Raw genomic sequence first — 15,846 nt, 5'->3', positions numbered from 1 at the left:
GAGTACCCCAAGGCTCGATCCTAGGCCCCACACTCTTCTCAATTTACACCAACAACATAGCTCAGGCAGTAGGAAGCTCTCTCATCCATTTATATGCAGATGATACAGTCTTATACTCAGCTGGCCCCTACCCAGATTTTGTGTTAAATTCTCTACAACAATGCTTTCTTAGAGTCCAACAAGTTTTCTCTACCCTTAACCTTGTTCTGAACACCAAAACAAAGGTCATGTGGTTTGGTAAGAAGAATGCCCCTCTTCCCACAGGTGTTATTACTAACTCTGAGGGTTTAGAGCTTGAGGTTGTCACCCCATACAAGTACTTGGGAGTATGGCTAGACGGTGCACCGTCCTTCTCTCAGCACATATCAAAGCTGCAGGCTAAAGTTAAATCTAGACTTGGTTTCCTCTATCGTAATCGCTCCTCTTTCACCTCAGCTGCCAAACTAACCCTGATTCAGATGACCATCCTACCCATGCTAGATTACGGATACATAATTTCTAGATTACCAGGTAAGGGTGCTCTCGAGCGGCCAGATGTTCTTTGCCATTCAGCCATCAGATTTGCCACCAATGCTCCTTATAGGACACATCACTGCACTCTATACTCCTCTGTAAACTGGTCATCTCTGTATACCCGTCGCAAGACCCACTGGTTGATGCTTATTTAGAAAACCCTTAGGCCTCACTCCCCCCTATCTGAGATATCTACTGCAGCCCTCATCCTCCACATACAACACCCGTTCTGCCAGTCACATTCTGTTAAAGGTCCCCAAAGCACACACATCCCTGGGTCTCTCCTCTTTTCAGTTCACGCAGCTAGCGACTGGAGTGAGCTGCAACAAACACTCAAACTGAACTGTTTTATCTCAATCTCTTCATTCAAAGACTCAATCATGGACACTTACTGACAGTTGTGGCTGCTTTGTGTGATGTATTGTTGTCTCTACCTTCTTGCCCTTTGTGCTGTTGTCTGTGGCCAATAATGTTTTGTGCTGATACCATGTTGTGTTGATACCATATTTGTTGTTATGTTGTGTTGCTACCATGCTGTGTTGTTGTCTTAGGTCTCTCTTTATGTAGTGTTGAGTTGTCTCTCTTGTTGTGATGTGTGTTTTGTCCTATATATATATTGTATTTATTTATTTATTTTAATACTAGGCCCCCGTCCCCGCAGGAGGCTTTTTGCCTTTTGGTAGGCCGTCATTGTAAATAACAATTTTTCTTAACTGACTAGTTAAAGTTATAGTTAAATAAAGGTTAAAAAAATAAACAAATAAATAAAATAATGACAAAGCAAAAACAGATTTACAGAAATTATAGCAAATGTATTAAAATATTGAAATATTACATTTACATAACTATTCAGACACTTTACTCAGTACTTTGTTGAAGCAACTTTGGCAGTGATTACAGCCTCAAGTATTCTTGGCTATGACGCTACAAGATTGGCACACCTGTATTTCGGGAGCTTCTCCCATTGTTCTCTGCAGATCCTCTCAAGCTCCGCCAGGTTGGATGGGGAGCGTCGCTGCACAGCTATTTTCAGGTCTCTCCAGAGATGTTTGATCTGGTTCAAGTCCAGGCTCTGGCTGGGCCACTCAAGGACATTCAGAGACTTGTCCCGAAGCCATTCCTGCGTATTCTTGGCTGTGTGCTTAGGGTCGTTGTCCTGTTGGAAGGTGAACCTTTGCCCCAGTCTGAGGTCCTGACCGCTCTGGAGCAGGATTTCATCAAGGATCTCTCTGTACTTTGCTCTGTTCATCTTTCCTTCGATCCTGACTAGTCTCCCAGTCTCTGCTGCTGAAAAACATCCACATATCATGCTGCCACCACATTGCTTCACCGTAGGGATGGTGCCAGGTTTCCTCCAGACGTGACGCTTGGCATTCAGGCCAAAGACTTCAATCTTGGTTTCATCAGACTTGTTTCTTATGGTCAAAGAGTCCTTTAGGTGCCTTTTGGCAAACTCCAAGCGGGCTGTTATGTGCTTTTTACTGAGGACTGGCTTCCGTCTGGCCACTCTACCATAAAGGCCTGATTGGTGGAGTTCTGCAGAGATGGTTGTCCTACTGAAAGGTTCTCCCATCTCCACAGACAAACTCTGGAGCACTGTCAGACTGACCATTGGGTTCTTGGTCACCTCCCTGACAAAGGCCCTTCTCCCCTGATTGCTCAGTTTGGCCGGGCGGCCAGCTCTAAGAGTCTTGTTGTTTCTAAACTTCTTCCATTCAAGAATGATGGAGGCCACTGTGTTTTTGGGGACCTTCAATGCTGCACACACTTTTTGGTACCCTTCCCCAGATCTGTGCCTCGACACAATCCTGTCTCGGAGCTCTACGGACAATTCCTTCGACCTCATGGCTTGGTTTTTGCTCTGATCATGCACTGTCAACTGTGGGACCGTATATAGACAGGTGTGTGCCTTTCCAAATCATGTCCAATTAATTGAATTCACCACAGGTATGCTCCAATCAAGTTGTAGAAACATCTCAAGGATGATCAATGGAAACAAGATGCACCTGAGCTCAATTTCAAGTCTCATAGCAAAGGTTCTGATTACTTACGTAAATAAGGTATTTCATTTTTATATTTTCATAAATTTGCCAAAATTTCTAAAAAACTGTTTTCACTTTGTCATTATTGTCACGTCCTGGCGAGTATAAGGGTTAATTGTTATTGTAGTTTGGTCAGGACGTGGCAGAGGGTATTTGTTTTATGTGGTTCAGGGTGGTGTGTTAGTTAGGAGGGCGTTTGATTTATTATTTCCGGGTTTTGAGTTATGGTCTATGTTTATGTATTTCTATGTGTAGTCTAGTGAGTGTGTTTCTATGTTGAGTTAATTGGGGTGGACTTCCAATTGAAGGCAGCTGTTTGGTGTTGCCTTTGATTGGAAGTCCTATATTAGTTGGGTGTGTTTGTCTTGTATTTGTGGGAGATTGTTTTTGCATTGCGTGTTTTTGTGAGCCTGCAAAACTGTCATTTGTCGTGCTTATTGTTTTCTTGTTTTTTTCGTGTTCAACGTTCGTTAAGAAATTAAGAAAATGAACACCAACTCTGCTGCATATTGGTCCACCTTTTCAGATGACGATTTCGCTATATCGTCCTCCGACGAAGAAAGCCGTGACAATTATGGGTTATTGTGTGTATATTGATGAGAAAAAAATATAATTTTATCCATTTTAGAATCTGGCTGTAATGTAACAAACTGTGGAGAAGGTCAAGAGTTCTGAACACTTTCCAAATTAACTCTGTGAGTGCATGTGTGTGTATGTGTGTATCACTGGAAACTCCTACAGCACATGTGTAGGAGAGAAATAGGGAAAAGGGCTGTATTTTAGGTGGGAGTGGGGGTTGCTTGGGTAACTTGTGTCCTATCCCAATTTATTTTAGGTCAGTTTCTGGGAGAGACAGAGTAGACTAAACACAACAGCACAAGATAAACACTGGGACAGGACTGGGCTAGAAAAACAGAGCAGCATGATCTCCTCTCCTCCACTCCCTGTCTCTCCTCTCCTCCCTTCCCTCCCCTCTCTTCTCCTCTCCTTCCTTCCCTCTCTTCCACTCACCACTCCTCCCTTCTCCTCTCCTCCCTTCTCTCTCCTCCCTTCCCTCTCCTCCACTCACCAGTCCTCCCTTCTTCTCTCCTCCACTCACGACTACTCTCCTCCCTTCCCTCTCCTTCCTTCTCCTCCCTTTCCTTTCCTCTCCTCCACTCACCACTCCTCTCATCCCTTCTCCTCCCTTCCCTCTCCTCCACCGACCACTCCTCCCTTCTTCTCTCCTCCCATCTCTCTCCTCTCCTCCCTTCCCTCTCCTCCCTTCCCTCTCCTCCCTTCCCTCTCCTCCCTTCCCTCTCCTCCACTCACCATTCCTCCCTTCTCCTCCCTTCCCTCTCCTCCACTCATCACTACTCTCCAACATTCTCTTCTCCTCCACTCACCTCCTCCCTTCCCTCTCCTCTCCTCCCTTCTCCTCCCTTCCCTTCTCCTCCCTTCCCTCTCCTCTCCTCCACTCACCACTCCTCCCTTTTCCTCCCTTCCCTCTCCTCCACTCACCACTACTCTCCAACCTTCTGTTCTCCTCCCTTCTCCGCCCTTCCCTCTCCTCCACTCACCACTCCTCTCCTCCCTTCCCTCTCCTCCACTCACCACTCCTCCCTTCTCCTCCCTTCCCTCTCCTCCACTCACCACTACTCTCCAACCTTCTCTTCTCCTCCACTCACCTCCTCCCTTCCCTCTCCTCTCCACCCTTCTCCTCCCTTCCCTCTCCTCCGTTCCCTCTCCTCCACTCACCACTTCTCTCCTCCCTGCCTTCCTCTCTCTCCTCTCCACACTCCCACAGTCACACAGTGTATGGGAGTGGAGGTTTAAAACTGATGGATTGGAATGTTCTGTAATAAGGAAGTCTCCTTTTACAGGATTCTAATCTGACAGATTTATGAAAATGGACTTTATACTGATATATGATGTCAACACACATTCTGCCCATGTATTCAACGCAAAAAGAATGCCGCTTTAGAATGTGTGTGTGTTTGTGTGTGTGTGTGTGTGTGCATTCACATGAGTAGGGTTGCAAAGCTACTGGTAATTTACCTAAATTACCGGAATTTTCAGGAATTTGGGTAATTAACAGAAAATCTATGGCAATCTATTGTAACTTTGGTAATTTATTATGTTTTTATTCATATATACAGTACCAGCCAAAAGTTTGGACAAACATACTCATTCAAGGGTTTTTCTTTATTTGTACTATTTTCTACATTGTAGAATAATAGCGAATACATCAACACTATGTAATAACACATATGGAGTCATGTAGTAACCAAAAAAGTGTTAAACAAATCAAAACATATTTTAACATATTCAGATTCTTCAAAGTAGTCACCCTTTGCCTTGATGACAGCTTTGCACACTCTTGGCGTTCTCTCAACCAGCTTCATGAGGTAGTCACCTGGAATGCATTTGAATTAACATGTGTGCCTTGTTAAAAGTTCATTTGTGGAATTTATTTCCTACTTAATTAATGTGTTTGAGCCAATCAGTTGTGTTGTGACAAGGTAGGGGTGGTATACAGAAGATAGCCCTATTTGGTAAAAGACCAAGAGCATATTATGTCAAGAACAGCTGAAATAAGCAAAGAGAAATGACAGTTCATCATTACTTTAAGACATGAAGATCAGTCAATGCGTAAAATTTCATGAACTTTTAAAGTTTCTTCAAGTGTAATCACAAAAACCATCAAGCGCTATGATGAAACTGGCTCTCATAAGGACCGCCACAGGAAAGGAAGACCCAGAGTTACCTCTAAATCAGAGGATAGGTTTATTAGAGTTACACGCCTCAGAAATTGCAGCCCAAATAAATCCTTCACAGAGTTCAATAAACAGACACATCTCAACATCAACTGTTCAGAGGAGACTGCGTGAATCAGGCCCTCATGGTTGAATTGCTGCAAAGAAACCACTACTAAAGGACACCAATAAGAAGAAGAGACTTGCTTGGGCCAATTAACACGAGCAATGGACATTAGACCGGTGTAAATCTGTCCTTTGGTCTAATGAATCCAAATGTGAGATTTTTGGTTCCAACCACTGTGTCTTTGTGAGACGCAGAGTAGGTGAATGCGTGATCTCCATATGTGTGGTTACCACCGTGAAGCACGGAAGAAGAGGTGTGATGGTGTGGGGCTGCTTTGCTGGTGACACTGTCAGTGATTTATTTAGAATTCAAGGCACACTTAACCAGCATGGCTACCACAGCATTCTGCAGCGATACGCCATCCCGTCTGGTTTGCGCTTAGTGGGACTTTCATTTATTTTTCAACAGGACAATGACCCAACACACCTCCAGGCTGTGTAAGGGCTATTTGACCAAGAAGGAGAGTGATGGAGTGCTACATCAGATGACCTGGCCTCCACAATCACCCGACCTCAACCCAATTGAGATGGTTTGGGATGAGTTTGACCACAGAGTGAAGGAAAAGCAGCCAACAAGTGCTCAGCATATGTGAGAACTCCTTCAAGACTATTGGAAAAGCATTCCACGTGAAGCTGGTTGAGAGAATTCCAAGATTGTACAAAGCTGTCGTCAAGGCAAAGGGTGGCTGTATGCATCTGTGTGTGCATCTCTCTGAGTGTGTGTGTATCTCTCTGCGTTAGCCTGTGTGTACTCACAATGATGCCGGCAGTCCAGGGGTTGAGCAGAAAGAGGGCACAGACAAGGAAGGTGCAGGCTAGCACCACGCTGATGGAGAGCAGCAGCCAGTGTCTGAGGCCTACGTACTGCTCCCAGAAGAGGAAGGGGTAGCCGTTGGGGTAGCTGGGTAGGCCCTGGTGGCTGTAGTTACTGCAGATGGCTCGCACCGACTCGATGGCCTCCACAAACTGGGGGGTCTCGCGGAGCCCGTTGAGGTAGAATGGAAACTGTGCGTACTCGATGGGCTCGGCAGCAGGAACTAGACAGAGGGAGGGGGGGTAGAGGTTTTGAAAAGGTACAGGTATGGTAGAGTTCAAACAAGTACACCACGTTTCAGCACCAACTCACTTTGCCTCACTACAGAAATTAATATTAGGACTGGCTGGTGGGCAGAGCTGGAACGTGGTCCCATGAGCCTTGGTAGGGACTGACATGTCATGTATGTGTGCGTGTAAGAGTGTGTGTGTGTGGGTGGGGGAGATCCATTCTCTCCAGTCTCAGCCAAGAGATGGGCTAATGACAGCAGAGTATAAGGCCTGAAGTTGATACTCTGTAATTACAACCTGAATCATCACAAGTACCAATCTCTCTCTCTCTCACACACACACAACGTTTGGTTTGTAGTGACTATTGCAAAATTACCAAGACACATGTTCTAAACTAACGTCATTCTCCCATTCTCATGTCATGTGCCCTCTGCTTCCTTATACCCACAACACCCCATTATAAAATCTTTACACCCACCTCACCACATTATAATATCTTATACCACCCACACTATAATATCTTATACCCACCACACCCCACTATAATATCTTATACCCACCACACTCCACTATAATATCTTATACCCACCACACCCACACTATAATATATTATACCCACCACACCCACACTATAATATCTTATACCCACCACACCCCACTATAATATCTTATACCCACTACACCCCACTATAATATCTATTACCCACCACGCCCCACTATAATATCTTATACCCACCACACCCCACTATAATATCTTATACCCACCACACCCCACTATAATATCTTATACCCACCACACCCCACTATAATATATTATACCCACCACACCCCACTATAATATCTTATACCCACCACACCCCACTATAATATCTAATACCACTACACCCCACTATAATATCTAATACCACTACACCCCACTATAATATCTTATACTCACTACACCCCACTATAATATCTTATACCCACTACACCCCACTATAATATCTTATACCCACCTCACCCCACTATAATATCTTATACCACCCACACCCCCACTATAATATCTTATACCCACCTCACCCCACTATAATATCTTATACCCACCACACCACCACTATAATATGGTATACCCACCTCACCCCCACTATAATATATTATACCCACCACACACAAATATAATATCTTATACCCACCTCACCCCACTATAATATCTTATACCCACCACACCCCACTATAATATCTTATACCCACCACACTATAATATCTTATACCCACCACACACAAATATAATATCTTATACCCACCACACCCCACTATAATATCTAATACCACTACACCCCACTATAATATCTTATACCCATCACACCCCACTATAATATCTTATACCCACCACACCCCCACTATAATATGGTATACCCACCTCAACCCCACTATAATATCTTATACCCACCACACACCACTATAATATCTTATACCCACCACACACCACTATAATATCTTATACCCACCACACCCCACTATAATATCTTATACCCACCACACCCCCACTATAATATGGTATACCCACGTCACCCCCACTATAATATCTTATACCCACCACACACCACTATAATATCTTATACCCACCACACCCCACTATAATATCTTATACCCACCACACCCCACTATAATATATTATACCCACCACACCCCACTATAATATGGTATACCCACCACACCCCCACTATAATATGGTATACCCACCTCACCCCCACTATAATATCTTATACCCACCACACACCACTATAATATCTTATACCCACCACACCCCACTATAATATCTTATACCCACCACACCCAACTATGATATCTTATACCCACCACACCCCACTATAATATCTTATACCCACCTCACCGCCACTATAATATCTTATACCACCCACACCCCTACTATAATATCTAATACCCACCACACCCCACTATAATATCTTATACCCACCACACCGCACTATAATATCTTATACCCACCACACCCCACTATAATATCTTATACCCACCACACCCCACTATAATATCATATACCCTCCACACCCCACTATGATATCTTATACCACCCACACCATAATATCTTATACCCACCTCACCCCACTATAATATCTTATACCCACCTCACCCCCACTATAATATCTTATACCCACCACACACCACTATAATATCTAATACCACCACACACCACTATAATATCTTATACCCACCTCACCCCCACTATAATATCTAATACCCACCACACCCCACTATAATATGGTATACCCACCACACCCCACTATAATATATTATACCCACCACACCCCACTATAATATCTTATACCCACCACACCCCACTATAATATCTAATACCACTACACCCCACTATAATATCTAATACCACTACACCCCACTATAATATCTTATACTCACTACACCCCACTATAATATCTTATACCCACTACACCCCACTATAATATCTTATACCCATCACACCCCACTATAATATCTTATACCCACCACACCACCACTATAATATGGTATACCCACCTCACCCCCACTATAATATATTATACCCACCACACACAAATATAATATCTTATACCCACCTCACCCCACTATAATATCTTATACCCACCACACCCCACTATAATATCTTATACCCACCACACCCCACTATAATATCTTATACCCACCACACACAAATATAATATCTTATACCCACCACACCCCACTATAATATCTAATACCACTACACCCCACTATAATATCTTATACCCACTACACCCCACTATAAAATCTTATACCCACCACACCCCCACTATAATATGGTATACCCACCTCACCCCCACTATAATATCTTATACCCACCACACACCACTATAATATCTTATACCCACCACACACCACTATAATATCTTATACCCACCACACCCCACTATAATATCTTATACCCACCACACCCCCACTATAATATGCTATACCCACCTCACCCCCACTATAATATCTTATACCCACCACACACCACTATAATATCTTATACCCACCACATCCCACTATAATATCTTATACCCACCACACCCCACTATAATATATTATACCCACCACACCCCACTATAATATGGTATACCCACCACACCCCCACTATAATATGGTATACCCACCTCACCCCCACTATAATATCTTATACCCACCACACACCACTATAATATCTTATACCCACCACACCCCACTATAATATCTTATACCCACCACACCCAACTATAATATCTTATACCCACCACACCCCACTATAATATCTTATACCCACCTCACCGCCACTATAATATCTTATACCACCCACACCCCTACTATAATATCTAATACCCACCACACCCCACTATAATATCTTATACCCACCACACCCCACTATAATATCTTATACCCACCACACCCCACTATAATATCTTATACCCACCACACCCCACTATAATATCATATACCCTCCACACCCCACTATAATATCTTATACCACCCACACCCCCACTATAATATCTTATACCCACCACACCCCACTATAATATCTTATACCCACCACACCCCACTATAATATCTTATACCCACTACACCCCACTATAATATCTTTTACCCACCACACACCACTATAATATCTTATACCCACCACACCCCACTATAATATCTTATACCCACCACACCCCACTATAATATTTTATACCCACCTCAACCCCACTATAATATCTTATACCCACCTCACCCCCAGTATAATATCTTATACCCACCTCACCCCCACTATAACATCTTATACCCACCTCACCCCACTATAATATCTCATACCCACCACACCCCACTATAATATCTAATACCACTACACCCCACTATAATATCTAATACCCACCTCACCCCACTATAATATCTTATACCCACCTCAACCCCCACTATAATATCTTATACCCACTACACCCCACTATAATATCTTATACCCACCTCACCCCACTATAATATCTTATACCACCCACACCCCCACTATAATATCTTATACCCACCTCACCCCACTATAATATCTTATACCCACCACACCCCACTATAATATCTTATACCCACCACACACCACTATAATATCTTATGCCCACCTCACCCCCACTATAATATCTTATACCCACCTCACCGCCACTATAATATCTTATACCCACCACACCCCACTATAATATCTTATACCCACCTCACCCCCACTATAATATCTTATACCCACCACACCCCACTATAATATCTTATACCCACCTCACCCCCACTATAATATCTTATACCCACCACACCCCACTATAATATCTTATACCCACCTCACCCCACTATAATATCTTATACCCACCTCACCCCCACTATAATATCTTATACCCACCTCACCCCCACTATAATATCTTATACCCACCTCACCCCCACTATAATATCTTATACCCACCTCACCCCCACTATAATATCTTATACCCACCTCACCCCCACTATAATATCTTATACCCACCTCACCCCACTATAATATCTTATACCCACCACACCCCACTATAATATCTTATACCCACCTCACCCCACTATAATATCTTATACCCACCACACCCCACTATAATATCTAATACCCACCTCACCCCCACTATAATATCTTATACCCACCTCACCCTACTATAATATCTTATACCCACCACACCCCACTATAATATCTAATACCCACCACACCCCACTATAATATCTAATACCCACCACACCCCCACTATAATATCTTATACCCACCTCACCCCACTATAATATCTTATACCCACCTCACCCCCACTATAATATCTTATACCCACTACACCCCACTATAATATCTTATACCCACCTCACCCCACTATAATATCTTATACCACCCACACCCCCACTATAATATCTTATACCCACCTCACCCCACTATAATATCTTATACCCACCACACCCCACTACAATATCTTATACCCACCACACACCACTATAATATCTTATGCCCACCTCACCCCCACTATAATATCTTATACCCACCTCACCCCCACTATAATATCTTATACCCACCTCACCCCCACTATAATATCTTATACCCACCTCACCCCCACTATAATATCTTATACCCACCTCACCCCCACTATAATATCTTATACCCACCTCACTCCACTATAATATCTTATACCCACCACACACCACTATAATATCTTATACCCACCACACCCCACTATAATATCTTATACCCACTACACCCCACTATAATATCTTATACCCACCTCACCCCACTATAATATCTTATACCACCCACACCCCCACTATAATATCTTATACCCACCTCACCCCACTATAATATCTTATACCCACCACACCCCACTACAATATCTTATACCCACCACACACCACTATAATATCTTATGCCCACCTCACCCCCACTATAATATCTTATACCCACCTCACCCCCACTATAATATCTTATACCCACCTCACCCCCACTATAATATCTTATACCCACCTCACCCCCACTATAATATCTTATACCCACCTCACCCCCACTATAATATCTTATACCCCACCTCAGCTCCACTATAATATCTTATACCCACCACACACCACTATAATATCTTATACCCACCACACCCCACTATAATATCTTATACCCACCTCACTCCCACTATAATATCTTATACCCACCTCACCCCACTATAATATGGTATACCAACCTCACCCCACTATAATATCTTATACCCACCACACACCACTATAATATCTTATACCCACCACACCCCACTATAATATGGTATACCCACCACACCCCCACTATAATATGGTATACCCACCTCACCCCCACTATAATATCTTATACCCACCACACACCACTATAATATCTTATACCCACCACACCCCACTATAATATCTTATACCCACCACACCCAACTATAATATCTTATACCCACCACACCCCACTATAATATCTTATACCCACCTCACCGCCACTATAATATCTTATACCACCCACACCCCTACTATAATATCTAATACCCACCACACCCCACTATAATATCTTATACCCACCACACCCCACTATAATATCTTATACCCACCACACCCCACTATAATATCTTATACCCACCACACCCCACTATAATATCATATACCCTCCACACCCCACTATAATATCTTATACCACCCACACCCCCACTATAATATCTTATACCCACCTCACCCCACTATAATATCTTATACCCACCTCACCCCCACTATAATATCTAATACCCACCACACCCCACTATAATATCTTATACCCACCACACCCCACTATAATATCTTATACCCACTACACCCCACTATAATATCTTTTACCCACCACACACCACTATAATATCTTATACCCACCACACCCCACTATAATATCTTATACCCACCACACCCCACTATAATATCTTATACCCACCTCAACCCCACTATAATATCTTATACCCACCTCACCCCCACTATAATATCTTATACCCACCTCACCCCCACTATAACATCTTATACCCACCTCACCCCACTATAATATCTCATACCCACCACACCCCACTATAATATCTAATACCACTACACCCCACTATAATATCTAATACCCACCTCACCCCACTATAATATCTTATACCCACCTCACCCCCACTATAATATCTTATACCCACTACACCCCACTATAATATCTTATACCCACCTCACCCCACTATAATATCTTATACCACCCACACCCCCACTATAATATCTTATACCCACCTCACCCCACTATAATATCTTATACCCACCACACCCCACTATAATATCTTATACCCACCACACACCACTATAATATCTTATGCCCACCTCACCCCCACTATAATATCTTATACCCACCTCACCGCCACTATAATATCTTATACCCACCACACCCCACTATAATATCTTATACCCACCTCACCCCCACTATAATATCTTATACCCACCACACCCCACTATAATATCTTATACCCACCTCACCCCCACTATAATATCTTATACCCACCACACCCCACTATAATATCTTATACCCACCTCACCCCACTATAATATCTTATACCCACCTCACCCCCACTATAATATCTTATACCCACCTCACCCCCACTATAATATCTTATACCCACCTCACCCCCACTATAATATCTTATACCCACCTCACCCCCACTATAATATCTTATACCCACCTCACCCCACTATAATATCTTATACCCACCTCACCCCACTATAATATCTAATACCCACCTCACCCCCACTATAATATCTTATACCCACCTCACCCCACTATAATATCTTATACCCACCACACCCCACTATAATATCTAATACCCACCACACCCCACTATAATATCTAATACCCACCACACCCCCACTATAATATCTTATACCCACCTCACCCCACTATAATATCTTATACCCACCTCACCCCCACTATAATATCTTATACCCACTACACCCCACTATAATATCTTATACCCACCTCACCCCACTATAATATCTTATACCACCCACACCCCCACTATAATATCTTATACCCACCTCACCCCACTATAATATCTTATACCCACCACACCCCACTACAATATCTTATACCCACCACACACCACTATAATATCTTATGCCCACCTCACCCCCACTATAATATCTTATACCCACCTCACCCCCACTATAATATCTTATACCCACCTCACCCCCACTATAATATCTTATACCCACCTCACCCCCACTATAATATCTTATACCCACCTCACCCCACTATAATATCTTATACCCACCACACACCACTATAAAATCTTATACCCACCACACCCCACTATAATATCTTATACCCACCTCACTCCCACTATAATATCTTATACCCACCTCACCCCACTATAATATGGTATACCCACCTCACCCCACTATAATATCTTATACCCACCACACACCACTATAATATCTTATACCCACCACACCCCACTATAATATCTTATACCCACCACACCCCACTATAATATGGTATACCCACCTCACCCCCACTATAATATCTTATACCCACCACACCCCACTATAATATCTTATACCCACCACACCCCACTATAATATCTTATACCCACCACACCCCACTATAATATCTTATACCCACCTCACCCCACTATAATATCTTATACCCGCCACACACCACTATAATATCTTATACCCACTACACCCCACTATAATATCTTATACCCACCTCACCCCCACTATAATATCTAATACCACTACACCCCGCTATAATATCTTATACCCACCACACACCACTATAATATCTTATACCCACCACACCCACTATAATATCTTATACCCACCACACCCACTATAATATCTTATACCCACCACACCCACACTATAAAATCCATTCCATATTGTTTTGCCTAGGATTTTTCTTTGAAATACTTTTCTTTCAAAAACATACGATTGATCAAAAACATCCCAAAAATGACACCGCAAAGACTCTCTGTGGTGTGTGTGCTTGTGTGCTTTCCAGTGCCTGGAGGGTCAGCCAGCACTACTTGCTAACATGGTTTGGTCCATTATAATCTCTACTATAAAATGTCCATTAGGGCTGGGAGTTGAAGCTCTGCCAACATAGCTCTGCTCCAGGGGGTCCCTGTACAGCCAAGCTCTCTACCCTGCTTAGCCAATCATATTTACACTCACTGCTTGTTATCCAATCACATCTTCCCCCCTGTAATGCAAAGGCAGCCTCTCTCTCTCTTTCCCTTGCTTGCTCCCTTCCCCTCTCCTGTCCCCCTCTTTTCCCTCACTCTTTTTCTCACACCCTTTTCCTCTATTTCAATTTCCCAATCATTTTCTTTCCCTTTCCTTCGTGCGCGCGTGCTCTCTGTGTGTGTGGTAAGGAAATGAGAACAGGGTGTAGGCAGCTCTGGGGTCACAGAGTTTTAAGTGTGTGTGTGTAATCCATAGCGGCCTGTTGTGGTAAGAGTTATGACATTCACCACAGGCACCATTAGAGTACCACAGCATGCTATCCCCCCCCCCCCCCCCCCCACACACACAGCTCAGTACAGTACAGTATACTGTAAACTACCTCAGTTAAAACCAGAAAGTAGATAAGAGTCATTAACTCCACAGATGGAATGACACAAACAGGTACTCTAAAATAACTGCAGCTCAAATGTAATAAAAGCCTATGGAAGTGAAGTTGAGCAAAGTAAAATGTTATGCTCAAGTTGAAATGACCCATGGAATAGTTAGGCCACAAAACACAACAAGTAGTTGATAAATGTATAGGAGTGTGTTGAGTGATACAAACAGATGGATAGCTCCATGTCACCATAAAGCAGTATGAGCTACCAGAGGTACCAGAGGCAGAAAAAAAAGAGTTCCTG

The 15,846-nt window shown here is 43.0% G+C and overlaps 1 protein-coding gene across 3 annotated transcripts in view; it reads right to left on the bottom strand.

Moving 5' to 3' along the window:
• LOC106580561 (protein patched homolog 1) overlaps positions 1-15,846 on the bottom strand; it is a 154,343-nt gene that overhangs the window by 23,755 nt on the left and 114,742 nt on the right. For 2 of the 3 annotated variants that reach the window (XM_082966409.1, XM_014161750.3), the window contains exon 18: positions 6,173-6,453. The exons of the other annotated variant lie outside the window; for it this stretch is intronic. In XM_082966409.1, the coding sequence (XP_082822535.1) occupies positions 6,173-6,453 (281 nt within the window). The remainder of the gene's footprint in view (positions 1-6,172; positions 6,454-15,846) is intronic. 3 annotated transcript variants of the gene reach the window in all.

The sequence above is a fragment of the Salmo salar genome, chromosome 20, assembly GCF_965601325.2.
Source record: "Salmo salar chromosome 20, fSalSal1, whole genome shotgun sequence".
NCBI lineage: Eukaryota > Metazoa > Chordata > Actinopteri > Salmoniformes > Salmonidae > Salmo > Salmo salar.
This window is presented reverse-complemented; position numbering and strand designations above follow the sequence as displayed.